Here is a 13,849-nt window from a genome sequence, read left to right as displayed (position 1 = left end):
TGAGGGGGATTAGTTTTTATGGAATCTTAACTGAAGATGGTTTTAGTTGAATTGATGGTGATGTTGTGTTTTGCTGATTTATATATTATTTTATACTGTACTTGAATTGTTGTATTATATTGTTGTACGTTGCCCAGAGTGTCCGTTAACTCGGACAGATGGGCGACTAATAAATAAAATTTTATATTTTTATTATTATTTACTAGATCTGCATTCTCCCTCTTGTCTTTTTCTAATGCACCTATCTGAGCTAAAGGTGGTGCAAGGCCATTGTCCTTCTCAAGATTTGAGGAGGATGTATCCCTCACAAGAAGAGGGCACTGTGTTCTGGGATCTTTTCCCTTGCCCCCTTGATTGGTTCTTTTGTCTCTTTTGAGCCATTTCCTTCCAGTTTGCTTTCTATTGCCTCCCATGGTGACATTTAATGTGCAGTGTGGGAGGGGTAGGGAAGGGCTGTCTTAACCCAAGGTATTCCCTTGCGAAGTTAGAGAGGCGGGGGATGATGGCCTTCAATATGGTATCCCCTTGTAATATGGAGGGCCCAGGCGAAATGCCAACCCTCTCCCTTCCCAAAAACCCCCAGGGGGGCCTTTGTGGCTCCCTCCCCACCAAACCATGAAAGCCTATAGTGCTTTTCAGATCTTTACTGGATGATATGCTGCTGTGTGCAGTGTCTGTTGCTTTCCTGGGCCTTGCTGCCCCTCCACAGCTCTCCCTGATCTTGTGTGGCTTGCGGCAAGGGCTTCCCACGTAACTGGGAATGACCCCAAGGCCTGTCTCAAAGCTCCCTAGTTTGGCCCATGAATGTGCTGTGTGCACACTGGGAGAGGCCTGCCACGTGTGCTTGGCCTTTCTCTAAAGGAACTTGGCGCAAGCTGGGTGTTGCTGAGCTGCCGGAAACTGTTGTCTCAGCCAGCCAGCCAGCCAACTTTTCCCCATCACATGCCCATGAATGCATACACCCAGCCGGCTGCTGTGCAGCAGCAGGGCACAGAATGATGTTCATGGAGCTGAAGCTTCTTTGGAAGTGCATGCACTGGATATGTCCTGGCTTAATCTAACTTGTAGAACTGCGTATAGATATCCTGAAGACTATAGTATTTGCTGATGAAGCAGCTGGCACTTTGTTGCATCCAAGATGCTAGCTTCCCCCCCCCTTCCTTTCTCACCAAGTTCCCTGCTGTGTCCTTCAGCCATGAGGGCAGGAAGGTTGGGAAAAGAAAGCAGAATATCAGCTACGTACGTTCTGAACAGTTGCACTCCATACAGTAGGAAACATTTCTGTGCTTTGTGACCAGCTGAATTTCCTCTCTGGAGAGAACACTGTGCTTCTGTCCTGGCTGCTGGCAGGGTATCCTTGGAGCCTGGGAGTGGGACATTACATCATGGCTGCTTCCTGCACTGGCCGGCTGTTTGATGCTAAAATTTGCTTTCTGGATTGGATTTTGTTGCCTATACACAAACGTCCTGAGTGGCCTAGCAAGTTGGACTGTCCTTTATGCTTGCTGTCTGGTTTCTTTCTTTCTTGTTGAAGCGACACCATCACTTCTGCCCTTAGTTTTCTCCACTGATATCTCCAGTAAGATGCTAATAAGTCACACACAAAAATCAACAGTTCCTTAGAAACCTAAAATGAAGTGGTCCCTCAAAGCTGATGACATAATACATTTGTGATCTAAGATGCTACAAGAGTTTGTTTTTGCGGGAAACTGTATCAAGGTGCATAGCTAAGCTCTCAAAAACCTAAGTGTATGTTACGTAGACAGGAAGTAGAAACATTTTTAGATTCCCCCTTAAGAATGTTTAGTGAAGCCCTGATGATGATGATGATGATGATGATATTAACAACATTAATAACAATAATAAATATTATCATCATCATCTATCTCACCCTTCTTCCAGAAAGGAGCCCAGGTTTAGGCTGAAGAATGGGGCATATAGCAATCATTTGAATGGGTGTGTGCTTTCTGTACATTCCTGTGTGTGCACGGAACAGCAAGTGCAGGGGTGCTTTCGCACTAGGCTTTTTCTCCGGATTTGCCATCTTCTTTTGGCCTTCATTCAGTAGGAGGCTAAGAGGAAAGATAAATGATCCACACCTGCATCTTCTGTATGCCTCTTTACCCAGCAAGACTCTGTGCACCAGGTCCCAAGCGTGCCTGAGGGCATGATTGCCAATTAGATCTAAATGATTGTTTCAATATCAGAAGAAGAAATGTGAGCAGAGGGTGGGTGGGTGCCTAGCTTAGCTTAGCTCTAGAAGTTCCAAATGTAGCTCTCTCTGGACACAGAACTGTGGCAACACAGATGGCCAGTCAAAGAGCCAGTTATAGGTAAGCAACCTGCTTTTTCATGAGCCCGCTTGCCTCTTCACTAATGAGAAGTGCCCCTTGCCCATTTGGTGACCACACCCTTGTGCTTCCATCCCTCAACCTCTGGGGAGGAAGGGTGGTTTCTTCCCTGCCAGGATGGCTGTGTTCTACTTCCGCTGTCGGAGGCACTATGCCTCTGAATCCCAATTGTTGGGGAATGCAAGTGGGGAGAGTGCTGTTGTGCTGAGGTCCTGCTTTCAGGCTTCCCACAGGTATCTTGGTTGGCCATTATGAGAACAGGATGCTGGATTAGATGGGCCTTTGGCCTGATGCAACAGGGCTTCTCTGATGTTCTTAGCTTGAACTGTTGGGGAAAGTGCCAGTTACACCTCAGTACTGCTTCCTGAAAAAAATATGGATGTGAAGAGAAAGAAACCATGTCCCCCTTTCTTTCTTCATAGTTCAGTTTTTATAAGAGGCAGCAGTGAGGTGCTGGCCCAACTTCTTGCAGAAGAGCGCCTCTATTTCTTTCGCAGAGAAGGGAGGGAAAAGGAGAGGTGGCTTCTGTCCTACAAGTGGGGCTTTTGGAGGGTGCCAGCAATGCCCTACTGCTCCTGCTTCCTACAAAATCCCAAAGAGACTGGACAGTAACACTTCTTTTCTCTCTGTACTGTGGGGGGAGGGATTGGCTTTCTTGCCATTGGCTGTTTGCAGGAGGCAGCAGTAGGGATGCACTTCTTCTGCTTTTCTTTTTTCAAAAGCAGCCAGGCGCTGCTTGTGCAAAACCCAGAATAAGGACAAACACCCTTCTCTTCCCTGAATTCTAAGCAGGCAATACATGCCCAAGGCAATGAGGGGTTAATGGCATCCATAACTAATGGGTTTGGCTAATAAGTCAAACCAAATTTGTGGACTATGTATGACTGTGGTATTTAAGCATGCAATACGCCCTAACCGTACCGGCAAAATATATGCATGTAGCAGCAAATATACTTCTCCTGTAAATATGTAATCTGGTCCTTAGAGCAACTCTGAATCCTTTCTAAACTGCAAACATCCCCCAGTAGGTGATAAGTGGGGAGAGAGGAAACAACGTAAGTGATGGGCAGCCATGCGCACTGCCATCAATATCAGCTTGTCTGGACTCTGCCACAACCTGCTTATCTTGATTCTCTTGGTTAGTGTCCCATGCTGGTTTGGTTGCAAAACAAAAATAGAGGTAAGTATTATACTGAGATGTCTGACCTCTGGACAGTTTCATTCAGCAGCTTTGTATAAAATATCAGAGGTGATAGTACTTACCCTTGCACCACAGGACACTTCCAAAGCAGCACAGAAACTCTGCCATCATTGGCCTGTGTAGGCATCTTGATTTTTTTTAAAACGGAAACTGTTTCTCACAAGATTCCAGAAGCAGTTTGTCAGAATTTTCCACTGAGTTCTAGAACGGCACAGTTCATTAATTATTTGTGGGTCAGAGCAATTTGTGAGAGAATACAATATAGTTTTAATCATTAGTGAGACTGCATCTTCCTCCCTCCTGCACCCACCATAGGTCCCTCTACAAACAATTGCCCACTGAGTGTGGAGGTAATAGCCCTCCCTCAGCATATTTATTTGGCCATAGTGGTGACCTATACTCCATGAACTCCTCTTTTAAGACCATCTAAGCTAGTGGTGACAACCACAAAGGAATTGGGTTCCTTATGTGTTGTGTGAAGAAGTGATTTTATTGTTTAGCTCTTGCTGCTAATCTGCGTGACTGAATGACCCTGAGAAAACAGGACTCTTCAGCTCTTGCTTTTTATCTGTGTAGGAAGCTGGAAGCAGCTGGGAAGTGTCTGAAGGTTGCTCCCTTTTGTCAGGGGAAAATCTGCCTCTGTTGGAGCTTCTTTGGAGGGCAAGGGAGGGGTCTTTGTTTTGAGGCAAGGCAGTTGTCTTTTTATGGCCCCCTAAAGGCTCCATGCCTTTCTGAGGGGGAATAGTCATAAGTCTTCTTCATTTTCCAGTGTCATTCACTACTGAGGACAAATTGAATAATCATGGAGTCAGAGAGAGAATAGGCCAGAAGAGAGTCTTAATGGGAGGCATTAAAGAACTATGATCTGCAGCTACAGCCAGAAAAAACATTTGGTGACTCACTTTTTGAGAGGCACTCCCAGGAGATTGTATTGTGGGCCTTAGCATTGTTTCTCCTGATTTTGTTCACAGGACCTGTCTACTGATGCCAGTGGCTAGAAAAATCCCATGGTAATTGTGCATACCAGGGTCCTAATCTGGTGTTGTCATTCCATGGCTCAAAAAGGTTTGTCCCTATTTTTTCAGGGCATGTGGATTTCTTAGCCATGGAAAGACATAGTCTTGAGACTGACCTCGTCACTTAGCCTGCAGCTGTTGGTATCTGAGAGCAGAAGCCATGTGCTTCCTCTCCTATGCTTCTGAGGTTCTGCTTCTGAGGTTTGATTTGAAGCGGATGGGGCCAAGAAGGGAAAGTTTGTTTTACCCATTATCCTATGCACAAGAGAGTGTTTTTGCATGCCCCCTGGCAACTGATAATGTTGCAGTCAAATTGAAAGACCAAGCATGTATGCGCTAACTTGAAAATGGCCTAAAATATTAAAAGGCAGACACCTGATCCACACAGTATCAGGGAGGGCTTCATTTGTAAGAGTAACTGAGATGGCAGCCTGCTTTAATGTGTTCTCTGGCTTTCTCCTGTTGGTGCCTGGTGTATACTGGCTACATGTTCCTGACTGCTGACATGGGAGATGACAGTGGCTGTGGCTGTTAAATATAGGGAAGAGACTCTCTGCTGTCAGGGTGTTTTTGCCTTCTCCCTGTCATGATACCAGCACCTAAGTAATTGCCTGAGGCTCCACGCTTGGGTTACATGGCAGCCTGAGCTTCCTGAGCCTTCAGAGTCACTTTGCTTTTGTGATGCAGCAAACTATTGTGAGTTTGCTCATGCCATGCCAGCAAGGCATAGCAAGCAAAAACAATGTATGAATTTCCAAAACGGAAAAGAGTTGAACCGGAGAACAGAGAGGCTTTTTCAGTGATGTAGGACTCGGCCCAAATAACTGTCTTGATCCCAGACTTGAACTAAACCTTCTTAAAGAAAAAACTGACTCAACATTGAAGGAGGTTCTTTTGGTTTGGATGTGCTTCAGCCTTTGGGAGAGAAATGAAGAAGAGAGTTCATATTATATTTTTCAAGAAACCATTGGAGCAGGAGTAGGAGGAAGAGCAGGAGAGTGAGTTCTTGAATTGGTAATTCTGTCTGTTTTGCAGCTGCCTAGGCTGAGGATGGTCTGCTGGAACAGTGTCCAGCAACTGAGTCCTGGAAGCAGAGAAGGATGGAAGGGAATAATAAATTTTACTAGCCACCCATTATTTGTGGTTGTTACCAGCCCTCTTTTTCTCCATGGACAGCTTTGGATAGACAGGAGTGGTTTCTCTCCTCTATGCTGAGGGGGTGTGGCAGTTATCTATCGGGGGTCTTTGGTTTACACCAGACCCCCCCTCCACGAGACCAAGTTTGTTGATTGCATGTACTGGAGATTGGGCCCAAAGGGCAGTTTAGGGATTCTACTTGTGTACCGCCCACCCCGCTGCACAGCAGACTCCCTGACCGAGGTGCTCGAGGTGGTCTCAGCTGTGCGGTTGCTCTCCCTCAGCCTATTGGTTTTGGGGGACTTCAATGTGCACGCTGAGGCCGCTCTCAAGGGAGCCCCTCAGGATTTCATTGAAACCATGACTTCTTGGGAACTGCACCTTAGTAATACAGGGCCCATCCATGTAGCCGGTCATGCTATTGACCTTGTGTTTGTCTCGGGAGGGGAGGAAAGTGCTCTGAAAATGGGGGCTGTTTTTTCTAACCCCGTGTCATGGTCAGATCACTATCTGGTGAATATAGACCTCTCAATGCCGCACACCCTCCACAGGGGTCAAGGACCTATTAGGATGGTCCGCCCCAGGCGCCTGATGGAATCTAAGGGATTCCTGAATGCGCTAGGGGATTTGGAGCTGACTGAAGGACACCCGGTCGAAAACCCTGGTGGTGGAGTGGAATAGGGAGATCACTAGAGCGGTAGACCGGGTGGCTCCGAAACGTCCTCTCTCCCTGAATAGAACTCAGACAGCACCCTGGTATACACCACGGTTGCGGGGTCTGAGACAGGAGGTGAGACGACTAGAGTGCCGGTGGCGGAAATCTTGCACCGAAGACGATCGGACACTGGTTAGAGCAGCAATAGCAGCCTACCAGGTGGCAACAAAGGCAGTGAAGAGGAATTTCTTTGCTGCCTCCATTGCGTCGGCAGAGTGCTGTCCCAGGAGGTTGTTCCAGGTGGTCCGAAGCCTGGTCGGTCCAGTTGCTCAGGAACCTATGGAACATTCTAAAGCCTCCTGTGACACATTTGCCAAACACTTTGCCGATAAAATTGAGCGCCTGAAGAGCACAATTCCATACGCCGTGGATACAGGAAGTGGACCAGAGTCAGCCAGTTGCACACCGGTCCGGTGGGATCGGTTTCAGCCTCTCCTCGCTGAGGAAGTGGACAAGGTGCTTGGTACTGTGAAACCAACCACTTCTCTGCTGGATCCTTGCCCTTCATGGCTCATTCTGAGCTGTAAAGAAAGACTGGGCGAAGGGATCAAGGCATCCTTGGAAGAGGGTGCAATGCCATCAGCCCTCAAGGAGGCAGTGATAAAGCCCATCTTGAAAAAGTCCTCCTTGGATCCCCAAGAGTTGAACAACTTTCGCCCAGTCTCAAATCTACCATTCTTGGGCAAGGTGATAGAGCGAGTGGTGGCCAAACAGCTACAGGCTCACTTGGATGAAGCAGATTATTTAGATCCATTCCAGTCGGGCTTCAGGACTGGACATGGAACTGAAACAGCCTTGGTCGCTCTGGTGGATGATATGAGGAGGGCGTTGGATAGGGGAGAATATATCTTCCTCGTCCTCCTGGACCTCTCAGCGGCCTTCGATACCGTTGACCACGGTATCTTGTTAAATCGTCTAGAGGGATTGGGAGTGGGGGGCACTGTTTTACGGTGGTTCCATTCCTATCTCTCAGGCAGATACCAACAGGTGGCATTGGGGGATGAGGTTTCAGACCCTTGGCCTCTTAATTGTGGAGTGCCAGAGGGTTCTATCCTCTCCCCCATGCTATTTAACATCTATGTGAAGCCGCTGGGAGCCATCATCAGGAGTTTTGGGCTGCAGTGTCACCAATATGCAGATGACACTCAGCTCTATCTCTCATTTAAATCCTCACCAGAGTTGGCTGTGAAGACCATGTCCAAGTGCCTGGAGTCCGTGAGTGGATGGATGGGCGAAAACAGGCTGAAGCTAAACCCCGACAAGACCGAGGTGCTGTTTGTGGGTGACAAAAGAAGGTTGGGAGACATCGACTTGGTGCTTAATGGGGTGAAATTACCCCTGAAGGACCAGGTCCGCAGCCTGGGGGTCGTTCTTGACTCCCAGCTGTCCATGGAGGCTCAGGTTTCGGCAGTGAGCCGGGCGGCTTGGTATCAATTACACCTGATACAGAGACTGCGACCCTACCTTCCTGTACATCTGCTCCCACAGGTGGTACATGCCCTGGTCTCCTCTCGTTTAGACTACTGTAATGCGCTTTATGTGGGGTTACCCTTGAAAACGGTCCGGAAACTGCAGCTGGTACAGAATGCGGCGGCACGCTTAATTAAGCATAGCCGTCGCCGGGATCACATTACTCCAGTATTAATGCTCTGGTAACCTCACGTTTGGATTACTGTAATGCACTTTACGTAGGGCTACCTTTGAAGACAGTTCGGAAGCTACAACTAGTGCAAAATGCGGCGGCCAGATTGCTGACAAGGACCAAGCGGTCCGAGCATATAACACCTGTTCTGGCCAGCTTGCACTGGTTGCCAATATGTTTCCGGGCTAGATTCAAAGTGTTGGTATTAACCTATAAAGCATTATACGGTGCGGCACCACGATACCTTGCGGAACGCCTCTTCCGATATGAACCGGCCCGTGCACTACGTTATGCTACGAAGGCCCTCCTCCGGGTTCCAACTCACAGGGAGGCCCGGAGGGTGATGACAAGATCTAGGGCCTTCTCAGTGGTGGCCCCCGAACTATGGAACAGTCTCCCCGAGGAAGTACGCCTGGCGCCGACTCTGCTGTCCTTCCGGCGCCAGGTCAAAACCTTCCTATTCTCTGAAGCATTTTAAGTTACACTGATTTACTTTTAAAAATGTTTATTGTATTGGATTGTTGATTGTATTTTAGTATTATATTGTTATTCATTGTATTTTTATGCTATTTTATGTTCACCGCCCAGAGAGCTATTGCTAGTCAGGCGGTATATAAATTTAATAAATAAATAAATAAATAGACCTTCACTGGCTACCAGTGGTTTACTGGGCCCAATTCAAGGTGTTGGTGTTGACCTTTAAAACCCAATACGGTTTCAGCCCAGTTTATCTGAAGGACCGCCTCCAGCATCACCAATTAGGCCGCCTCACAAGATCAGCCACACAGGACCTCCTCTTGGTCCCACCAGCCAAAACAGCTAGGCTGGTGCGGACTAGGGAGAGGGCATTCTCGGTTGTGGCCCCCACCCTCTGGAATTCTCTCCCTTATGATCTTCGACATGCCTCCTCCCTGGTGGGTTTTCGCCGAGCTTGAAAGACCTGGCTATTCAGGCAGGCCTACAAGAATTTTGGGGTGGATTAGCTTTTTGATATATTAATTAATTGATGTTTTGATGTTAGATTAACTGATTATTGTGGTTTTAGATTGTATATTGTATTTTATCATGCTGTTGTAAGTCGCCTAGAGTGTCCATTAATTCGGACAGATAGGCGACTAACAAATAAAATTTATTTATTATTATTATTATTGCAAGAGGTGCAAAAAAGCCCACAAAAAGAAACAGCCCTCCTTTCCCCTTCCAAGCTGTCCATGGAATTTAGGAGAGCTAGCTGCTCTCCCTCTGCTGGACTTCTGCAGGAGGTGGGAACAGCACCTCTTGAGCAGGTTAGTGGATTCATGGGATGTTTCTGGAGCAACAACATAGCATTGCTATCCCATTTTTTCTTTCTTTTCATAATCCCTTCATTGGAAAATGAAGTGCACCAAACCACATTGGGCAAACAGCTCTTTGCAAGCTTGCCTTCATAGCTGGCCTTCACCTGGACATAGGAATCCCCAAGCGTTACAGGAAGATTCTGTGTACAAAGATCTAGTAGCTGCTCACATTAATTTATTGTGCATAAGTTTATTTATTGTGCATATTGTACATTATGTTGATTTATTTTTTTAGAAATAAATTATTTTTAAAAATTAATTTTTTAAAAAAGAATGGTAGCTGCTTTCATACTAAAATAAAACTAGATCATATATTATACAGCCACAAGAGTGGCTGAATACTATAGCCAGCATGGATTTTCACATTCCACAATGTTAAATTGAAAATTTCCCTCATGCCATTCTGCTGCTTCCCATAAGCACGTTTCAAAACAAAACCTTACACAACTTATCATCCCAAACTCATAAACGCTTGCTTAACAACCCTCTAAGTTTTCATGGCGATACACAAAACAGAATAGAGAGTTCAAAGTGTAAAACGAGGGGAAAATTTGCTCAGAGGCACATGTTACCAAATTCTTTCAAGCTACACAGGAAGTGGATTGGACTGTGAAAGACAAACCCAAATTGTGTTTGCATTTTGACAAATTTGTAGGACAGCACAATATTTCAGAGAGGAGGTCAGGATTCCTGCTCCCCTGGTGCATTCATTGTAGCTTCCCAATTTCCCTGCCTTTTAAAGTTTGATAGAAATATCTGTGGGCTATAGGTGCATTCTTAAACCTCAAGGGGTTTTTTTGCCTATTAGTGAATTTAATCTACCAGTTGCTGGGGCACACAAGTAGGAGAGTGCAATTGCTTCCAAAGGCATCTGATTAGTCACTGAAGAAACAGAATGCTGGACTACATGGGTCTTTGGTCTGATCCAGCAGGAATCTTACATGGTTGAGGTCTGCTTGGAAAAACAAAGTGACAGGTGGAAGGGTGAGTTACTGAGACCTGAACAGTCATGTAGAGGCACAAATGACATGCCACCCTGGGCTCCTACTGGGAGGAAGTTTTGGTGCTATGTGCCTTCAAGTCAATTACGACTTATGGCAACCCTATGAATCAGTGACCTCCAAGAGCATCTGTCACGAACCACCCTGTTCAGATCTTGTAAGTTCAGGTCTGTGGCTTCCTTTATGGAATCAATCCATCTCTTGTTTGGTCTTCCTCTTTTTCTACTCCCTTCTGTTTTTCCCAGCATTATTGTCTTTTCTAGTGAATCAGGTCTTCTCATTATGTGTCCAAAGTATGATAACCTCAGTTTCATCATTTTAGCTTCTAGTGACAGTTCTGGTTTAATTTGTTCTAATACCCAATTATTTGTCTTTTACGCAGTCCATGGCATGCACAAAGTTCTCCTCCAACACCACATTTCAAATGTTGATTTCTCTCTTACCTGCTTTTTTCACTGTCCAACTTTCACATCCATACATAGAGATCGGGAATACCATGGTCTGAATGATCCTGACTGTGGTGTTCAGTGATACATCTTTCCATTTGAGGATCTTTTCTAGTTCTCTCACAGCTGCCCTACCCAGTCCTAGCCTTCTTCTGATTTCTTGACTATTGTCTCCATTTTGGTTAATGACTGTGCAGAGGTATTGATAATCCTTGACAAGTTCAATGTCCTCATTGTCAACTGTAAAGTTACATAAATCTTCTGTTGTCATTACTTTAGTTTTTTTGACGTCTGTGCTTTCCTCTTTAACTTTCATCAGCATTCGTTTCAAATCATTACTGGTTTCTGCTACTAGTATGGTATCATCTGCATATCTTAAATTATTGATATTTCTCCCTCCAATTTTCACACCTCCTTCATCTTGGTCCAGTCCTGCTTTATGTATATGTTCTGCATACAGATTAAACAAATAGGGTGATAAAATACACCCCTGTCTCACACCCTTTTCTGTTGGGAACCAATCAGATTCTCCATATTCTGTCCTTACAGTAGCCTCTTGTCCAGAGTATAGGTTGCACATCAGGACAATCAGATGTTGTGGCACCCCCATTTCTTTTAAAGCATTCCATAGTTTTTCATGATCTACACAGTCAAAGGCTTTGCTGTAGTCTATAAAGCACAGGGTGATTTTCTTCTGAAATTTCTTGCTCCGTTGCATTATCCAACGTATGTTTGCAATATGATCTCTGGTGCCACTTCCCTTTCTAAATACAGCTTGGACGTCTGGGATTTCTCGCTCCATATATGGTAAGAGCCTTTGTTGTAGAATCTTGAGCATTACTTTACTTGCATGGGATATTAAGGCAATAGTTGGATAATCACTGCATTCCCTTGGATCCCCTTTCTTTGGAATTGGGATATATATTGAACACTTCCAGTCTGTGGGCCATTGTTTAGTTTCCATATTTCTTGACAAATTTTTGTGAAAATGTGGACAGATTCAGTCTCAGTAGCTTGTAGCAACATTATTGGTATGCCATCTATTCCTGGTGATTTGTTTCTTCCAAGTATTTTAAGAGCAGCTTTCACCTCGCATTCTAAAATTTCTGGTTCTTTATCATATGGTTCCTCCGTGAATGAATCTGCCATCCTGGCATCTCTTTTATAGACTTCTTCAGTGTATTGCTTCCATCTTCCTTTTATTTCATCTCAGTCAGTCAGTGTGTTGCCCTGTTGATTATTCAACATCCCTACTCTCGGTTTAAATTTCCCTTTCATTTCTCTAATCTTTTGGAATAGGGCTCTTGTTCTTCCATTTTTGTTTTCTTCTATTTCTGTACAATAACTATTATAATAGTTCTCTTTGTCTCTACGTACCACTTGCTGTATTGTTGCATTTAGTGTTCTGACCATGTTTCTATCTCCTCTTGCTTTTGCTTTCCTTCTCTCTTTAACCATTTGAAGAGTTTCTTCAGTCATCCATTGAGGTCTTTATCTCTTTTTAACTAGAGGTATTGTCTTTTTGCATTCTTCCCTGATAATGTCTCTGACTTCAGTCCATAGTTCTTCTGTGATGTTATTTAAATTGTATTTTGGCATTTGTTGTTGTTCTTTAGCTTTACTCTGATTTTCAATACGACCAGTTCATGATCTGTACCGCAGTCTGCTCCTGGTCTTGTTTTTGCAGAAAGTATGGAACTTCTCCATCTTCTGTTGCCAATTATATAATCAATTTGATTCCTGTATTGACCATCTGGTGAAATCCACATGTACAGTTATCTTTTTGGTTGCTCAAAAAATGTGTTTGCAAGAAATTATTGGCTTCACAGAATTCAATAAGTCTTTCTCCTGCTTCATTTGTGTCTCCTAAGCCCCATTTCCCGACAATTCTTAGTTCTTCTCTGTTCCCTACTTTTGCATTCCAGTCCCCCATGATTATCATCATATCTTGTTTTGGTGTGTGATCAATTTTCTCCTGTACTTCTGTGTAAAATCTCTCCAGTTCCTCGTCTTCTACATTTGCCGTTGGAGCGTAGAGGAGGAAGGGTGGGATATAAATCAAATAATAAATAAATAAATGGATGGAGGGATGGAGAGATGGATGACTGAGGCATGTAGTAGGCCTGTTCAATAAAGTGGGGGGCAAGTATCAGCCACATAGGACTGCTGAGTGTCACCTTCATCTGAAGACAAATGGGGAAACAGACTACATTACAGAATGCCTTTAAAGAAACAGTAGTAGGAAGCATCTAATGCTGTTCCAAACAAGGTAATTGGGTCATGCAGCAGACACAACATGGGGAACAGTGCATTTCAGAGTATTTCCCTTAACAGCAGTACCCTTGAAATGCATAGTTTGCTGTAAATGGAAATAAATCTGTGTTGGGTGTAGCTGACAATGAGGATGTAATGCTTGCCATGGGAAGCTATTTCACAGTTGTCTGAACCTTCATATTTTGATGGTAAGTTCTCTTGTTTCTCTTCTATGCAGCCGAGAAAGTAACTTCCTTGGGTAAAGACTGGCACAAGTTCTGTTTGAAGTGTGAGCGCTGCAACAAGACCCTGACCCCTGGTGGGCATGCCGAGGTAAGAGGGGCATTGGACAGGGCCTGCTGTAACATGGTGTTTGTACAGTTTCTGGGAGTGACTGCATTTGGTTTGCAACCTGATGGACAAATTTTAGGCCTGTTGTAATAGCCTCTCTACAGAATTCTGCCCGATACTCCATTAGTCAACAAGGGGTTTGTCCTCAAGATACTTGGAGACAGCTGTATTTTCATATGCAGGATGGACAGCTCCAGCTCTGCACTGTAGCAGTTAGGGGCAGTGCTTCCCATCCTATGAGCCTCCAACGCAGCATACTCTCTAGTTCACAAGGTTGTCTGGAATTCCTAGCATTAGATGAGTTTCCAGTTTCACTTTGCACAAAGACAGTTCACCATGAGAATCTTTTCAGTGACAGAAGTTAGTAGCCATGTTTGTGTTTCCCCAAAAGGAAAAATA

General features: G+C 44.9%; 1 protein-coding gene and 1 long non-coding RNA gene across 2 annotated transcripts in view; one reads left to right on the top strand and one right to left on the bottom strand.

The window, feature by feature from the left end:
* The window catches only part of CRIP2 (cysteine rich protein 2), a 61,997-nt gene that overhangs the window by 23,920 nt on the left and 24,228 nt on the right, over positions 1-13,849 (top strand). The window contains exon 2 of the mRNA XM_061584320.1: positions 13,338-13,432. Coding sequence (XP_061440304.1) covers positions 13,338-13,432 — 95 coding nt within the window. The remainder of the gene's footprint in view (positions 1-13,337; positions 13,433-13,849) is intronic.
* LOC133364170 (uncharacterized) overlaps positions 1-13,849 on the bottom strand; it is a 33,557-nt gene that overhangs the window by 5,827 nt on the left and 13,881 nt on the right. Inside the window, exon 2 of the long non-coding RNA XR_009757855.1 lies at positions 3,615-3,753. This is a non-coding gene — a long non-coding RNA (uncharacterized LOC133364170). The remainder of the gene's footprint in view (positions 1-3,614; positions 3,754-13,849) is intronic.

The sequence above is a fragment of the Rhineura floridana genome, chromosome 1 (assembly GCF_030035675.1).
Source record: "Rhineura floridana isolate rRhiFlo1 chromosome 1, rRhiFlo1.hap2, whole genome shotgun sequence".
NCBI classification, from domain to species: Eukaryota; Metazoa; Chordata; class Lepidosauria; order Squamata; family Rhineuridae; genus Rhineura; species Rhineura floridana.
Note: the sequence above shows the minus strand (reverse complement) of the source record. Positions and strands in the feature narration are given on the sequence as shown.